The 18,223-nt window shown below is 39.8% G+C and overlaps 1 protein-coding gene across 1 annotated transcript in view; it reads left to right on the forward strand.

Moving 5' to 3' along the window:
- FMN2 (formin 2) overlaps positions 1-18,223 on the forward strand; it is a 242,960-nt gene that overhangs the window by 76,020 nt on the left and 148,717 nt on the right. The window contains 3 exon segments of the mRNA XM_073338221.1: positions 12,090-13,243; positions 13,245-13,658; positions 14,779-14,923. Coding sequence (XP_073194322.1) covers positions 12,090-13,243; positions 13,245-13,658; positions 14,779-14,923 — 1,713 coding nt within the window.

Below are 18,223 nucleotides of genomic sequence, written 5' to 3' on the forward strand. Positions count from 1 at the left end.
TAATTTGGTCAAGTGTTTGCTGATGCACAGTTATCTGTCCCCTCCACACACACCCCCAATGAGCTGCTCATAACATTTTCAGATTCTTGTAACTTTTTTTTTTTGATGCAGAGCTCATAAATATGGGGAATTTGAGCAGTGAGTTGGACTGTGTGCGCACGGTGGACGGGTTGGAGAAGTGCAGGAAGTGTGGATGTGGGGAGGGTGGAGGATAGAGGCTCTGCCCCTTTGCCAGTTTGCCCCATAGGGCATATGTGCTCATTGTGATTGCCCCCCAAATGAAATATTTTGAAATTGTGTTTCTCACAAAATACAGTTACTTTTTTGTTCCAATTCAGAACAAAAGCCAAATTTCAAAATCTTGGAATTTCCTGTGGGACGAAAATTGGAGTTTTGCTCAGCTCTACATAGTCTGTACATTCCTGTCTATTGCAACATGTATTAATCACTGACACTATTAATAAGTGAAAGCAATATTTTTCAAATTACATTTCTAAATGAAGAAAACCAGTAAGAGCTTCCCATAGAGAAACTGTAAACTGTTAAACTGCTGATCTAAATGTGGACCTTCTCACTTGTTGGAAAGACGAGTGGAAATGAAAGGAGCTAGTATATGTTCACCACTGCCATTTAAAAAATGTTTTAGCATAGTGAACTATATGAAGTCCTCTGTATTCAATTATAGCTATGATTACCTTTACAAAAGCAATCTATTGGTTTTTTGAATGAATCATAAAAAATAAGTTTTTTGTTATAGCAATTGCATACACCTAATTTGAGGAACCAGTAAATTCTAGGGTAAAAACATTCACGTTTTAACGAAAGTTCCATAAAATGCTCTTCAAAGAATGCTTGTTCCCTGAAAGAAAATTCTTCTGAGCACGTTTCTCTGGAAGAACAACCTGAACTGATCTCTGAATCTGGCTGCTACTCTCACCTAGTTTAACAGGTTTCAGAGTAACAGCCGTGTTAGTCTGTATTCGCAAAAAGAAAAGGAGTACTTGTGGCACCTTAGAGTCTCTGATAGTGTGGCTGATGTTATTAGGCCCTGTGATGGTGTCCCCTGAATAGATATGTGGACATAGTTGGCAACGGGCTTTGTTGCAAGGATAAGTTCCTGGGTTAGTGGTTCTGTTGTGTGGTATGTGGTTGTTGGTGAGTATTTGCTTCAGGTTGCAGGGCTGTCTGTAGGCAAGGACTGGCCTGTCTCCCAAGGCCTGTAGAGCCAGAAGAGTTCCCAGAAGTTACCTACTACAGGACAGGCCTAACAAAGAAAATAACAGAACACCACTAACCGTCACCTTCAGCCCCCAACTAAAACCCCTCTAACGCATTATTAAGGATCTACAACCTATCCTAAAGGATGACCCAGCACTCTCACAAATATTGGGAGACAGGCCAGTCCTTGCCTACAGACAGCCCCACAACCTGAAGCTAATACTCACCAACAACCACATACCACACAACAGAACCACTAACCCAGGAACTTATCCTTGCAACAAAGCCCGTTGCCAACTGTGTCCACATATCTATTCAGGGGACACCATCACAGGGCCTAATAACATCAGCCACACTATCAGAGGCTCGTTCACCTGCACATCCACCAATGTGATATATGCCATCATGTGCCAGCAATGCCCCTCTGCCATGTACATTGGTCAAACTGGACAGTCTCTACGTAAAAGAATAAATGGACACAAATCAGATGTCAAGAATTATAACATTCATAAACCAGTCGGAGAACACTTCAATCTCTCTGGTCACGCAATCACAGACATGAAGGTCGCTATCTTAAAACAAAAAAACTTCAAATCCAGACTCCAGCGAGAAACTGCTGAATTGGAATTCATTTGCAAATTGGATACTATTAATTTAGGCTTAAATAGAGACTGGGAGTGGCTAAGTCATTATGCAAGGTAGCCTGTTTCCTCTTGTTTTTTCCTACCCCCTCCCCCAGATGTTCTGGTTTAACTTGGATTTAAACTTGGAGAGTGGTCAGTTTGGATGAGCTATTACCAGCAGGAGAGTGAGTTTGTGTGTGTATGGGGGTGGGGGGGGATGTGAGAAAACCTGGATTTGTGCAGGAAATAGCCCAACTTGATTGTCATGCACATTGTGTAAAGAGTTGTCACTTTGGATGGGCTATCACCAGCAGGAGAGTGAATTTGTGGGGGGGGGGGGGTGGAGGGTGAGAAAACCTGGATTTGTGCTGGAAATGGCCCACCTGATGATCACTTTAGATAAGCTATTACCAGCAGGACAGTGGGGTGGGAGGAGGTATTGTTTCATATTCTCTGTGTATATATAAAGTCTGCTGCAGTTTCCACGGTATGCATCCGATGAAGTGAGCTGTAGCTCACGAAAGCTTATGCTCAAATAAATTGGTTAGTCTCTAAGGTGCCACAAGTACTCCTTTTCTAGTTTAACAGGATAGCCTAGAGCCAAATTTGGCCCAGAAGTGGGGCGCCTGATTCTTCTCTTGCCTGTATCAGTCTTCCACAGGGGTAACTTCATTTACGTTGTTGAAGATTCTAATGATTTCTGCCTAGCCATTTTCTTTGTAAAAATAAGTGCCTCACTAAATTTTAAGACGAATACAAATTATTCCATTGACTTACTGAGAAAAATCTAATAGGAAATGGTATTTAATTTATCCATGTCCATCCCCTTGGCATATTTTCAACCTATACATTGAACTACAGAGTGAGAACCTAAAAGGAAGATTGACTAGTTGGTTTCATTTGTTTATAGTTAAATTCTAGTCTGTTTGTATTGTCCCAGATTAGAATTGCAAAATGTAAGCAAGGTAAATAGTTTAATAGAAAACCCACTTAAATGGTCTTTTCATTTTAATAATTAAGCTGTTCATTGTAAGATAAGAGAACTTGTATGTAAAATATTTTCATTTAAATTAGCTTGACGGTATCCTTTTGAATATGCACATTGGTATAAAAACGACACCTAAAAAACTAGTAGGCTTTACCTTGCATGTAGCTGTATATTGAATAATATAACTAACTTCTACCTTTGATAATTTACCTTTCCCTTTAAAATGGCAAGTAAGGCTCTTTCAGACCCTCACACCAAAAAACTTTTGAGCCCCCATGGAGACCTAAATAAGGCTCATTTTCTTTGAATGACCTCATGGTCAATGATGCAAGACATATGGAGGCCTCTCTTTTCACTTCTAATATTGCCTTCCACCTCATCCTCTTCTTAGAATTGTTAGAGATACCTACCATCAACTCATCCTCAGATTTGGTGATGGACAAATTTGCAGAGACATTGGAATCAGGGAACCAATTCTGCTCCACCAACCTTTGTCTACCTCTGGTTTTTCATAATATCAGGCTCACACTTCAGGGGTGTGAGAGAGTACCAAACCTCTCCTATATGGAAGGATAACCACATCACTGTAAATATTTCTTGATGCCTACTCCTGATGCATAAGAATTTTCTAACATGTTATGCCCCAAGTACCTTCCCATCTGACCTTTCCAGGCCACCAAACTCGTGGAGTGTCCCTCAGTGACTAAGGCTGTCCTGCCTGAGCCTGCTGACAACAAGCCTGAGACAATGGCCCCTTTTGGGGACTTCCTATGATTCTGTGGTCTCAGCAACATCCCTGAAGACCGGAAATTGCATATCCTCTTGAGCTTTCTATAGAGTTCTTGGCTCTGGTGTCTGAATGTCATAAACTCTGGTCAGTTACCCAACATGAGGGAAAGTCAACTCTTCAAACTCCTCAACAATTTCTTCTGCAACTCAATGCTGGAGCTCCAGGAGGAGAAATTAAAGCAGGGTAGTGGGCTCCCCACATGTAGGCTGTCTCAACCCACCCAGTTTAGAAGAAGAGGCTCTAGTCATTAATGGCTAGGAAAATCATTCCTAACAGAAAATAAATTAATCTGTGGATAGTAAGTCCATATATTAAAAGCAATACAAGAAACATGCCTGTACTATTCTTAATACATACAAAATGGAATAACCCTCCACAAACTGAGCTACAAAGTCTATTTTGCCAGTCTTTGGTCTATTTTTAGGTAGGCCAACATCTTCAGAAGGGGGCTGCCTAAAATAGAACCAAAGACGGGCAAAAGAGACTATCTGTGTGTAGCCCAACTTGTGGAGGGTCATCTCTTTTGTCAAGTGTGCCAAAATGTTAATGTCTATGGCAGCTCAAACTCTGCTATATTTCCATTCCCAGGGCAGGGTGGGTATGTTCTAACATTCTTATGATAAAAGCTTAGCCAAAATTTCTGGACTTCCCTAACCTAAAAACTCAATCTACATACCTACCTACATAGGACAAATTTACATAAAAGAAGCAAAGAAGGAAGATGACTTATGTAAATCACTGATTGAAATGGTCACCTCATAACAAGCAGGAAAGAAAACCAACAGGCCATATCTCCTGACCTTTTAAGAAGTCCTTCATCCTCAATCCATCTGCTCCACTAAGAGGCAGGACTACTGCACATTCACAGAGTGTTGGCAGAGGTAAGCATGGTATTGTTGCTTCATAAGCTAGAAGACTTAAGCTTTTCTAGCTCTATTGTGCCAGCCCCCTCTTTGGTCACTAGTAGAGCATCTGAGCTGGCAACAGTGAGCAATCTAAGGTTCTATGTTCAAATCTAGTACAGACTATCCTCTCCTTCCCCCACACCCATCTCATGTATGCACTCCCTTCTCATTGGAGTGGGTGACAAAGCAACTAAGGCAGTTTCCAGGACAATTAGGAACATATAGAAAAGGTGGGCACGCTGCTGTGTTTCTAAGTCCACTGGTAGATCCCACCCTGTTTTCAAAACTCTTTACCAGCACCCAACTATATCAGATGAGCAGCCTCAAAGACTTAAGTTCTTCTTTATAAAGGATACTTCTTAGCAAAACCAAACCTAAGCAAAAACCCTCATTGGCATTCCTGTTCACTAACATTGCAAAAAACATTCCTTGTGCTATCTTGCAAAGGAGTACCATATCAGTGGAAGGTGGTAATGCTTGGCTTGTGTGTTGTCTCCGGGATGCTTAACGTGGTGGGGAGACAACTGATTCATCTAAGGTGTCTGGGGTTTAAAACAAACTAATTTGAGGTTCTTGATTGTAGCAGAGTTAGGAAAAATCCTAAAAGGACATTTCATTCACAATTAGTCAGAAGTTTAGGAGTGCTATTGGATTCCTCACTGATGCTAAGCTATTTTGCTTCATAAGCTAAACATCTGCAGGTAATGCTTTCAGCCATCTCTGGTTGGCTAAAGACTTTGTCCCGTCTTGGTAAATCATGATATGACCTCCGTTATTCATGCCTTTCCACCTAGCTGGAATATAGCATTGTGATATGCCTCGGCGTGAACCATCTTGTGCTTAGAAAACTCCAACCAATAGAGAGCTCTGCAACTCGTCTCCTCACCAACATGGGTTACGATGATCCCACTCCTGTTCTCCACTCTCCACACTGACTTTCCATAGAACATTGAGACACAGTCAAGGTCTCAGTTTTTATCTTCAAAATGCTCAATGGCCTGGGACTAAGATTGCCTAGTGCTCTGGGATGAAGACTGTGGTCAACAAAATCACTCCTCTGGTAGTAAAGAACAAAGGTAAAGCTCATATGTGCCAGAGACAGCTTTTTTTGGCGGGGTGAGCCTGAGACTGTGGAATGACCTCCAACAGGAGCTAAGAACCATCACAAACCTCACCTCCTTTGGCTACAAAGGTCAGGTGGATTTCTTTGACCTTGCTTTCTCTAACAAACACATCTATGTTGCTATATTTACAAACAAAATCCTACCACAACTAAATTCTCCAATATTCACTCTACTCCCCCTTGGGAGAGGATGGGAGAACAAAACATGACATGCTAAGCTTGTTGCTTAATATACTACTGGAAGGTGCTCAGATACTAATGTGATAAACATGAGATAAGAACCTACATAGAATAGAGCATTCATGCAGTGTGGGGCTTATTTTGCTAATCACTGTTTAGGGTATAGCACTTGTCATATGTCACTGAGAATAAATAAATTCAAACTTCTCTGTTTGGAAGGCTACCTTTTGGTGCTTGTACATACAGCCTCTATCAGTCAGCACCATTATATCTTGTCTCACTAAACGAGGGGGAACAAGGCCAAAAAGGAGTATGTTCTGATTGTTAAACATGTTTCAGAGACAGAAGAATGTAGTAGCAATTCCCTGTCCAGCAAACCACCTTGAAACTCAGGTTTTCGTTTGTTACATCTGGGAACTGCAGGGGTCACTCTATTGAGAGCTCCTTGAATTGCAAGACTGAATTTCTTCACAAGGTTCACACACAGTGGGCAGGGATACTTTCTGTATCCTGTATAGGTCCTTTCGGTTCCTATAGTATATGATACCTGTTTTTATTCCCACCCCCTTTCAGTACAGGTAAATGCTGTGGAGAGGCCAGAAACGCACATCTATCCATAGTTCCACATAAACCTCTAGTTCTTGCTAGATTTCCGTGTAGTCTTGGGAAAATTAAACACAACGACACACACAATGGGGAACTGGAGGGAGAGCCCTACAATTACAAGTCTTTGATGAAATGTCTGCTGTCAGGAAACTTTTAAAAATACAGGATTCAAAATCAGAAAGCACAAAAGAAAAACTATAATGCAATTTTATAAGCAATTCATTCTGTCAGCAACATTAGAACCAAAATTATTTTTGAGGAATTAAGTTTTAAGTAACTGATTGATCTAACTACTGAAGTAGCAGAGTAAATCTTCCACTGTTATTAGAACATTTACCTGTGTGCTAGTCTCTGTTTTTCCCAGGAATAACCAAAGCCTGGAGAGTATGTTCTACTCCTCAGAGTATCTCCCTTCCCAAACCTGTGGAATGCTAATATATTAGGAGAAGAAAGATATTGTCTAGAAATTTGAGCAAGAGACTGGGAATCAGGCTTTCAGACAGTGACTTTTCCTGAAGCCAAGGGCAAAGTAGTCAGTTTCTAACTCACTGTCTCCAGCTGTAAAATAAGAATATATTATATATATGTGTGTGTGTGTGTCACAAGGTGAGTGGGAGGATTAATTAAATAATATTTTGTAAGATGTTCTGAATATGAAAACAATTCAGTAAATGCCCAGTAGTAGTGTATCTCATTTAATAGCGTTCAACAACTCCAGCTGCAGCACTGGAGACTTAGCTGCTAAATACCATGTCTCCTTTCTTTATGCTGGGGCTGCAGGGCTCTCAGAATAGATGTTAAAACTTGTTAACCTTGGACCATTAGGGATCTGAGAAGTTATCAATTTTTCCTAACTGAAAGGACTAAAATGCATTGTAACCTTAAGCTGTGCTGTACTGTCACAGATAAGCAAGACCCGCAAGCCTGTCTTCTGTTTTGCCTGGAAAAAATTATTATTCTGTGGACAGAATGGTTAAAAAGAGTGCCTTCTTCCTGCAAACCTAGTAGAACCAATACAATAAAGTTCTGGATAAAATCCCAAATGAAAAATGTCGGCTTAGTGTCTAATTATGGATCTCACTCAGAGTCAACTTCATCTGGAACATGAAGTAACAAACTGCTGGAGAGTCTCAGAGGTGGACAAATGCAGCTTGGCGGCTTTTAGTCTCTGACACTAGAAACCTGTTAATTTCCAAAAGTAGAAAGTAATGTGTCTTTATTCTTGAAATATTACAGATTATCTTTGATTTAAGAATGGTAGTTTATATTCAGAGGCTAAAGGTACATTATTTTCTCTCCCTCCAATTCTATATCTCAGGGAATGTATATTAATGTGCATACATACTTATTTTCTTCTTCCCTATTCTTGAATCATACATAACCCATTTTTCCTGGATAAAGTGAGGCTTAAGCTTCCACCTTTCTTTCTTCCTTTACAGAAAGAAGACTCCCTCAAAGTACCCATGTCCTGGGTAAGAAGTCTAAGCAAGACAGAGGTCCCTCAAACATCTTTTTAAGCCACACAGTTTTTTGCTGTGGAGTTGTCCTTTGGACTTTAATGTGGACCTTTCTCATGATCAGTCTTTTACCTGGGCAAACCTTTCAGGTTCCTGGGAAGTGGCTTTCGTCTGTGTTTACATGTGCAGCAGAAAAATGTCTTCCTTTTCTGTTTCCGTGAACATTTAAAGTTTCATCAACCAATGCTTCTAATCTTTCTTGCCACTGGGGGATATTAAGAGCTTGCTGTGACTTACGCAAATCTTGGTTTAACTTCAGTGTATCTCATTCATAATTGTTTTGCTGAGGGAAGGCAAACCCAAGGCATGAGGGAAGAACTCAAGTCTTTTTGCTGGGGGAAGGAGGGTTAAAGGAGCTTTGGGCTGTCATCTTAATGGGCAAGGTAAAAAGTCTTTATTTACTTCAAACATACAGAAATGGCCAGTTCTAAAAGCAAAGGTGGTTTGATTTAACCTTTCTATGAATTATTGGACATAGAAATTAATGTAGTTATACTTTAGTTGTACTGAGCAGATCCTGATTATTTTTTTTAACTTACAGCAAAAGAACTGAAGGGAAGAGATCAATGATCATAACCAGACAAAATACATTGGCATTTCAAATTTGGGGCACCCTTTATGTGCCCCATATTTAAATGATCCCTAAGCATTTGGAATTTTTGGTTAGTATGAATGTTACAAAATTGAAAGGTATGAATGATTCAATGTTTTCTCTCTGGCTGAACTCACAGAAAGAATTCCAGTTTCCCCAATGAGGTTTTTAGATTTGATAAACTAAATTAATCTTTTAAGGACATTCTAGGAGATGTTTCAAAAAACAAATCAGTTTGTGTGTGGAAGGTCATTGTCTTGTTTTTCTTGAAACAATCCTTTCATCGCCTGAAAAAATTAACTGAGGCAAGATGTCCCAGCTTGAGACAAATCTTGGAAAACATTTGGGTGTTAAAGTAAATGATTCCAAATACTATATAGTCAAAGCATAAAAATACTGTTTTCCTCAATAAATATAATTGGTATAAGTCTCTTTGGACACACAAATGTTTTCCAAGATTTGTCTCAAGCTAGGACATCTTTTCTCAGTTAATTTTTTCAGGCATCTCTGAGACTCTGATAGACTGAAACATTAAGAACTTGACAAGAAATCCACTCCCTCCTTCCTTATTATGTAACCTCCTATCTCAAAAGACTGCTAAAATAAACTACAAAATGATGGAATGCAGTTCTGCTTCACCTTCATGTGAAGACCACCTCCACTGAGCTACCCATTTTTGTTTGCCTTTGGAGTAATTGCTTAACACATCTCTTAATTGCCCTATGACTTTTTTTTTTTTAAATGTGATCATGAAGCTTTAAAATTCCTATTTTCTTGCAATGGATTTTCAGCCCCATAGGATGAATTCCACTGTGTAACACTGAGTTCCAGTGCCTTCCTGCAGGTCAAGACGAATTTTAAGTTTCAAGGACTATATTTTGTTCATGGATATGGTAACATGTTAAAAAGCAGACTAAGTGGCCCTTTGTTCTGAATTAATATTAACAGTGGTAATTCTTCACCAACAGATTAATCATTGCCATATTAAATATTCTTAGAGCATTAGCTTCAAGTAAAATGGATCAAATTAATCTCTGGTGTAATTCTATTGACTTAAATAGGTTTATGGCAGGGATGTAATTTCTCCTTTAGATACAAATTAGAAGGCTATATCTTTAATTTTTTTTTATTATTTAAACATTATAAAAAAGTTAAAAGTGGCAGCCCGTGGCTGAAAGTGGATGGTCATATTTCTCAAGTGAATTCTGAAGAGTTGATGTTTGAATTTGTATAGGTATTTTGCATGTATAAATAGTCCTAGTACATATGTATTTTATTTTTATTTTTGAGAAATTGATCTTAATGTACAAACACCAGAATAATGGGGATGGATGAAGTTTTGTAATATTCTTTTCATCATACTTACACATTCTAATCCAAAATGTTTGTCCTTTATATTATAATAAAGTTTTTCAACAAAAATGTTGCTAATAAAATGGATTGAATTTTAATGGGATGTATAATAAAAAAGGTACCAGCAGAATATCCTGTAACTGAAGCTGAAGCAATAGGCAAAGCTATCTTTTAGCCTTTCTTTCCAGGTTACTGTTTAAAGCACTATGTAGTTATTGGCTGAGCAGCCAGTAACTAGCACCCACCTCTAGACAAATATATGGCCACCCAGTCCCTGCTTTAACTTGTTACCTACACATTAAAATCTGATAGGGAGAACCGTTTGCCAGTATTCATAATTTTAGATCCAAATGACTCTTCAGACTTTCTGTGAGACCGAGCATTGTAACTTGATGTAAATTGCTTCGAGTAGAGAGCAATCTGAGTTAGTCGCTTGTTACTATTTCATTTTAGTGAATGCTTTAGGAGACCTGGGAAATCCCAAGATAAACACATGCCTGAAATGTTGTGTTCAGAAAACAACTCGGTAGAAACTATTTTAGTATGCTATGAATATATCATTACTGGTAGTGAGAACTTTGCTTACAACAAAGAAAGCTGTTTTTTAAAATATATTCTTGTGTCATGTATGAGATGACAAGCATAATCTTCAGGACTGGGAGACAAGTAAAGGCTATTACTCTGTTAGATATTGGGCATTCATTTACAGATGCTTCTATGGTACTCCTCACCATTGTGTCTGAGGTCAGTAACTCTCAAATGTTCTTGGATGAAGCCTGAATTTCACCTATGAGGCTTACCATTTTACAGAAGGGAGACAAAAGGCACAAAAAGGTTGTAACTTGCCGAAGGTCACCAAGGAAATCTGTAGCAGAGAATGGAAAAATAAACCCCACATCTCCTGAATGTGTGCAGAACAGACTGTAAAACACAATCTACCTTACTGACTCCCTGTTGTTGTTCTGTTGTCCCAGTCAAGAGAGGATACCATTAAAAAAATCCTTAACATTTAATGAAGTACAGCAGAGGGGAAAAAAATATTCAACTTTAGCATTCCTGTTCCCTTAAATCTCTATCTGGGAACATTTGTATTGAAATGCTTCAGAATTTCTGATGTATCTATTGCCTGATTAGCTTCTTGAATTGCGGTCCTGATAAAGCACCAGTCATTACTATTCACTATCCCTGGGCTACATTGTTTCCTTGTGATGCGTTTTGATAAAGCACATCTCCATTTAAACAGAACACACTCCATTACTGGTATTTATTTAGGAACATAGGAATTGGCATATTGAATAGTCCATATATTCCAGTAATCTGTTTCCAACAGTACTAGATGCTTCAGAGGAAACTGCAAGAAGCTTCAAAGTTGGCAATAAGGGAATAACCGTCTCATAAAGGAAGCTTCTCCCTAATCCCTCTTTGTTAGTGGTTCTTTTATGCCCTTAAACATAGCAGTTTTGATGCTTTCTGAACTTGGGGAGAAGAAGTAGCTCCTAATTTTGTCTTATTTCTTGTCATTTTTCTTTCCAATTAGTTATGGTTCTACTAGTTCAAATACTATGCTGTGTAGCTTACTGTATTCAACATGCAGGACTTTCTGCCATCATAACTTTGCCATGTACACCAATATGATTGCATTCTTTTAAAAATTGGTTCCATATTGTTTTCTTTTATCCATTCTTGGGTGAATAAGGCCTGGGCTAGTTTAGCATGTATTCAAATGTAACATTTGGTCATTCACCCGGTCTATCATGTACAGTAATAGTGTACTAAAGAAATACTTAAAATGTTTTCAGTCATTACTGAAAATTTGTGCAAATTTAAGTATTTGTATAACTCTTCTATTACATCTAACCATAAAAAGAGAGTTGCAGTACTTTTAATCCACTGCTCTGCGGTTCTTTGTCCATCTTTGGAAAGCAGTACTATAGACAGGAGAATAACATCACAATATAAAGAACACACATGCTGATGAAGTCATTATAATCACTAATTATAGTGTGAGTGCCTAAACTAATTTCCATAGTAGGTTGTACCTGGGAATATGGTGTCTCCATTCTTACAGAGTGTAGAAGCAAATTGCTTTCTCTAGCAGTGGATGGTGCTAATCCCTATTTAGCTTCACTGCCCATGTGTGCTGATAACGGTTATCTCCTCTTTCTGTGTGTTGATTTATTTTTTCTTTTTGAAGGATGATTTCGAGTTGAAATCTGAGGAGCGTGCTAATGTAATTCAGCAGCTGGAACAAACCATCGAGGATCTGAGGACCAAAATTGCAGAACTGGAGAAACAGTTCCCAGCCCCAACGGAGGTACAGATTCCTTGCAGAGACCAAGAGAGTGAGAGTGGACATCCAGTTTGTGGGGAACGTGGTAATGTGGATCTTCAAACAGATGAAGAGAATGTTCTACCCAAAACAGTTTTACAAGTAAAATCAGTACAAACTTCACCAGTAGAAGATAGTTTTACACACTCAAAGCCTTCAGCCAACGCACTGCCACAGTCTCCTCCCCACCTGGAAGGGGATAAAATTGAACTGCCATCTCAGCCGTTGCCAACTTTTGAACTACATCCCACATATTGTTCTGAAGTATCTTTAATTCTGTCACCAAAACTAATCTCGACGCAGCTCGATGAAAGTCAGTCCACAGAAAGTACATCACAGCCACCTCGTGCAGGACCTGACACGGATCTATCCTCTTCTTTGTTTCAAGAAGCGACTGTATCGCCAGCTCCCCATCAGTCTCGAAATACTGAGAGTGTGACTTGCAGTGATTGTTTCCCTTCTGTATCCTCTGAACCCACTTGTAGCATCCCACCCCCACTGCCTGGCACAGAACTATCTGTTCCCCTGCCTGGAGCAGGACGCTCTTCCTTCACATCACACTTGCCTGGTGCAGGTGTCCCATCCCCACCACCTTTGCCTGGTTCAGGACTTTTCTTGCCTTTGGCTGGCACAGCAGTGCCACCCCTGGGCTCCTCGTTGCCTGGCATAAGTATGCCACCTCCTCTACCCCCACCTTTGCCTGATGGAGCGATGCCACTGCCTCCCGCTCCCCCATTTCTTCCATGTGCGGGAATCCCACCTCCAGCCCCTCCTCTGCCTGGGGCAGGAATACCTCCGGCCCCTCCTCTGCCTGGGGCGGGAATGCCCCCCCCTCCCCCGCCCCCTCCTTTGCCTAGTGCAAGAATCCCATGCCCACCTCCTTTGCCTGGTATGGGAATGCCTCCCCCACCCTCACCCCCTCCTCTGCCTGGTGCAAGTATCCCATGCCCACCTCCTTTGCCTGGTGCAGGAATGCCGCCCCCTCCCCCACCACTGCTTGGTGCAGGAATGCCGCCCCCTCCCCCCCCCACTGCCTGGTGCAGGAATGCCGCCCCCTCCCCCCCCACTGCCTGGTGCAGGAATGCCGCCCCCTCCCCCCCCACTGCCTGGTGTAGGAATGCCGCCCCCTCCCCCCCCACTGCCTGGTGTAGGAATGCCGCCCCCTCCCCCCCCACTGCCTGGTGTAGGAATGCCGCCCCCTGCCCCTCCGCCGCCACCACCTGGGGCAGCTCTTTCTCTTCCACCACCAGCCCAGGAAGGCTTCTTGCCAACTTTCGGCCTTCCACAAGTCTGTGGGGTTCTTCCTCCTCCATTACCAGTTGGTTTATTTGTACTGGGGATGAATCAGGATAAAGGGAGCAGGAAACATGCAATAGAACCTTCTCGACCCATGAAGCCTCTTTATTGGACAAGAATTCAGCTTCATAGTAAAAGGTAAAATATGTACAACGTGAAGATGGAGAATTTGTTTTTGTTCCAAGCATGTTTCAATAACATGGGGTGAAATTAACTAAGTGCTTTAGTGTCTTGTAAATAGTTCTTTACAACATACACATTTTCATATAATTGCAATTTTAATTTTAACTGCCATTTAAATAAAATGCTCATTGCATTTAGCATTTTGTATGTTAAAATTAAACTTAAACTGCTTATTACCCATGAAAGCTATTTTACAAAGGTAATATTTCAATACTGTCTTTATGAACTACAGAAAGCATATTAGTAAGAAGTGCTATTTCCCCCCCCCCCCCTTTTTTATATAGAACAGGTCAGTGCAGAGGGGGAAAAATGTATATATTTGCGCTGTTTGAGAAATCTTTTAAAGAACCATTTTCTGGATAACTTTGGGCCTGATCCTATGAGGTTCTGTGGACCCTCAGCTCTCAATATATGATACGTGTCAGGCATTTTGTGATTCAAATGTAAGTTGCTTGTACCTTTTTCCCTTTCCACCAGCACCAAGGTCCTGTCTCAAGCAACTTGCAAACTCAGGTAGTTTCTGAGTTTCCAAATGAATCCATGATATGCGTACACTCGCTCCCCATGTCTCCTACCTTATGATGTAAAAGGCCCACTTGCCTGTGACCCTCGTTGCTTGACGCTGCTCTGGCTGACATCAGATTTGTTGTTAATGTATTTCTCTGTTTTGCAGAATGCCCATTGAAATACTGATTTCATACTCATAGGGAAATACTAATTTTGATTTCAGTAATATTCTTCTCTCCCTGCCTATCATTTTCTTCACCTTCATACTTTTTGTCACTTAATAGTGGGTTTATCTTTTCTCAGCCCAAGCTTATTTCCAGTTCTGGTGGTTTTTTTATATACTGAGCTAGCGATAACGCAAACTGTGTGGCACATGTGCATAGAAAGCAGTTTGAAGCATACTGGGGTGTGGAGGACTTCAGATCCAAAATATAGTCTATTAAACTCCTGCTAATCCTGAAAGTAGCAGTCACTCAAAAATAATATTAACATTATTTTTCTTCATTCCACCATTTGTGACTATATTTAGTTTGACATTGCTCTACATAGGTCTTTTGCTTAACTTTAGAGATTCTAATGCTTCACTTGTGTGGGAAAAAATTGAAGAGCCTTCTATAGATTATCATGAGTTTGAAGAACTGTTTTCCAAAACCGCTGTTAAAGAGAGGAAGAAACCAATTTCAGACACCATCACAAAGACAAAGGCTAAACAAGTGAGTACTCTTCATTTCCCATGCTTTTGGGTCAGTATCTATCTACGCATACCTGGGCTGCAATAGGAAGCTGTGATGTATGGGGTTTGTTTGTTTGTGTGGTTGTTTGTTTTTCAAACTATTGTTCTGCGTGCTGTTTACAAATATATAAAAAAGGAGAGTATGGGTAATCATTTTAGAAGCTAGCTACATTTACGAACTTCCTCTGTAGTCAAATCAAGCTATGTCCCTGTATTAATTGCTTTTAAAATCTTTACATGGTGTCTGGAAGTGGCTAGAATAAACCTAAAATAATAGCCAGAAACAAACCTCATAACTTTTATCCTGTGACTGGGGGGAAAATAAGATATGCAAATATGATTAAATTGTACATTATAGTTGTGGTTGTTCCAGAGTACAGTTGACAGCTGTGTTTACTTACACACTTGTGAACTACACATACACATATGAAAGTTAATGGAACTAACCATTCTGACGTCAAAAACTCAGTGATTTCAAGGTTTAAACTAAGTTATGTTCCTAAAAGCATAGTTCTTCCTTTCCATTAAAATAGTGAGTTTCTGGGGAAAAAAAAAAAATTCTAACAGCACAGGTGAAATTTCAAGTATATGTATCTATCTATATATAGTATCTAACATTAATATATGTGTATGTGTGCACAATATATAGTTTGCAATTTGTTCTTATTAAGTATTTTAAAGTAAATATAATGGGTAAGGCTGGTAAGAATTCAGTGACTTATCTGACAATCAATGCTTGAAAGTTTCTGTCCATCCAAGTTCTTCTACCATAAAAATAACCACAGTAACGGAGCTTATAGTATGTGTATCTGTTTATATAGTACATGCACATGAATGCATAATAAAAAATGAAAAAGCAAAATGGAAAAAATACATTGATCAAAAAACTTCTTGAAATTGAAAGAATTGTAGTACACTGGGAAAAATCCGGACCATTATAAATGTAAAGATTACTAAGCAGGTTAAGCCTTGGTACGTAAGCTATTGCAGCCTCACATCTACATGAGCATAAAGAGAGTTCTGAATAGTTAGTTGCTCAAAATAAATTACCTTCCAATCAGTCTTTCTTTTGTTGTTGGTAGTCTGATAATCAGACGGACACAGGAATGACACACAGGAACATGCTCTTAATCAGAATTTTCAAATGAGCAGTCGAAACACTCATTCAAACTTGTCATTGGCTTGCAGGTATGGTGGTGGTTTCTCTATGGTGGTTATGGTTCTCATGTGTCCATATACAGGGCAATACAGTATAGGAATTTTCCAAACCCAGACTGCTTTTTATAACAGTCCTCTTCAATATCTCAGTGCCATAGATTTGGCAATGTTTAGTGATAATCTTTACACAGACATTATTTGACTAGGTATTGTTCCTTTAGTGCTACGTAACATTTAAAAAGTTGGTCTGTCATTTGGCCAGCCATTCAAGCATGTGATATCTTCTGATTGTGTGTCAGCATCCAGGGATGAGGAGCAGCAGAACTGACAGTATAATTGGGATTGTTACATTGAGTAGCCTGTGCAAAGTAGTCTTCTCAAGTGACCCTGTGCAGCCAGCCTATTTCAGTCTGTAGTTTTCACACAGTTCTAATGAAGGTAGCCTGAACAATTTATAGTATTAGGGCCTATGTTGGTCTTCTCCTGTCCTCAAAATAGTTTTGATTTGTACCCCTTGCCAATTATTATGAGTTTTTTCTCAAATAGTCTGTTAGTTCTTCATTAGTGCAACTGACTTAGACACCGGTAAGGTACGTGGCCAATTATTTATTTTTTTTCCTGAATGACTGTGCGCACACAAAATGTCACAGAAGAGCAGGAAAATGAAAAAGTTCAGTGGCTGAAATTTTGTTGAAATAAAGCCTTTTTTGTTCTACTTTTGTAGCAATATTTATCTGCCCCATTTACATGTGATTCATAGTTTTATAGATGGTTTATAAAGGTTTGTTTTTCAAGGTGCTTTATAAACAATTCCCCTCCCATTGCATGTGTATACTGACTGGATGACATGTAGGAATTTTTGGCATCTCATGATTCATTGTAGGAACCAGACTAGAAATGTTCATAGTAGTGGCAAATATTTATGAAAAATTCCCTAACAATGCCACATATACACAATGGAAGTTCTGGTTTTCTTAAATCCTTTAAAGTAACTTTAGAATTCTTATGTTCTGGCATCTTCTTAACTGTTTGATTACAGTTTCCTACACAGTACGTTACCTTCACAGTAATAAAGTGGCTGTGCTGTCCATCTGCATGATTTACATTATAAGAAATATAATTTATATAAGTTTATAAGCTTTTAATGTTCTGTGACTGTATTAGTGGATTTTTTTCCCCTTTGCATTTGGCTTTTTTGACTTTTACAGCAATTCTTTAACAAAAAAGGGAAGAAAAATGTGTCACTTTGTTCACTGTATGGAGTTTGCCTTGCTTTCCTGTGATTAAATTATTGTATTTGTTGCTCAAAGTGAACATGTGTTCGCACAAGCTGAGCCTTGCAATGGTTTTTATCTCCAGCTAGCAAATGAAACAGCAACACATCTCTAAGAATACAGGCTTGTCTAAACAGAACTTTAGTGCATAGTAGCAAGCCGGGGCGTGAAGCTACAGCACACTAGCTTGCCACAGAGTAATATCTCATGTGGGTGGGGCTGCAGTGCGCTATGAATTCTGTAGTTCATGCCATGGAACTTTTCGTGCACTGTAGCATGGGATATTGCTGTGTGGCAAGGCGATGCACTGTAAATTCAGACTTTGGCGTGCCATGCACTATTGTCCCATGTGGTCATGTCCACATGCAAGACCGGCTCCAGGCACCAGCAAAGCAAGCACATGCTCGGGGCAGCACAATTCCAGGGGCGGCGTTCCGGCCCCCCTTCTGGGTTTTTTTGGGGTGTTTTTTTGTTTTTGTTTTTTGCTTGGGCAGTTGCGCTCTTGGAGCTTGGGGCAGCAAAAAACCTGGAGCCGGCCCTGTCCACATGTGCGACATAAACAGAATAAATAAAGTGGTGTGAAAAGGGAGATTAAATAATTCAATAGAAAGGGTTTTGTTTTGTTTTAAATGAAAGAAACCAGGAATAGCTGTGGGGTTAGTTTAGTTTGCTATGTCCTCTTTGTTCCATAAAGCAGCACACATTTGTCAGCACAGCACAACTGGCTGCAAATTTCAAGTGGAGAATTTTACTTGTTCAGGACAACTGTCTGCTAGCTGAAGGCTGGCAGAGACAGGGTAGTCTGCTCCACCCACCCTCTGTCCACCTGTCCTCGGCACAAGAGGTAG

This window comes from Lepidochelys kempii, chromosome 3 (genome assembly GCF_965140265.1).
Source record: "Lepidochelys kempii isolate rLepKem1 chromosome 3, rLepKem1.hap2, whole genome shotgun sequence".
Lineage (NCBI taxonomy): Eukaryota > Metazoa > Chordata > Testudines > Cheloniidae > Lepidochelys > Lepidochelys kempii.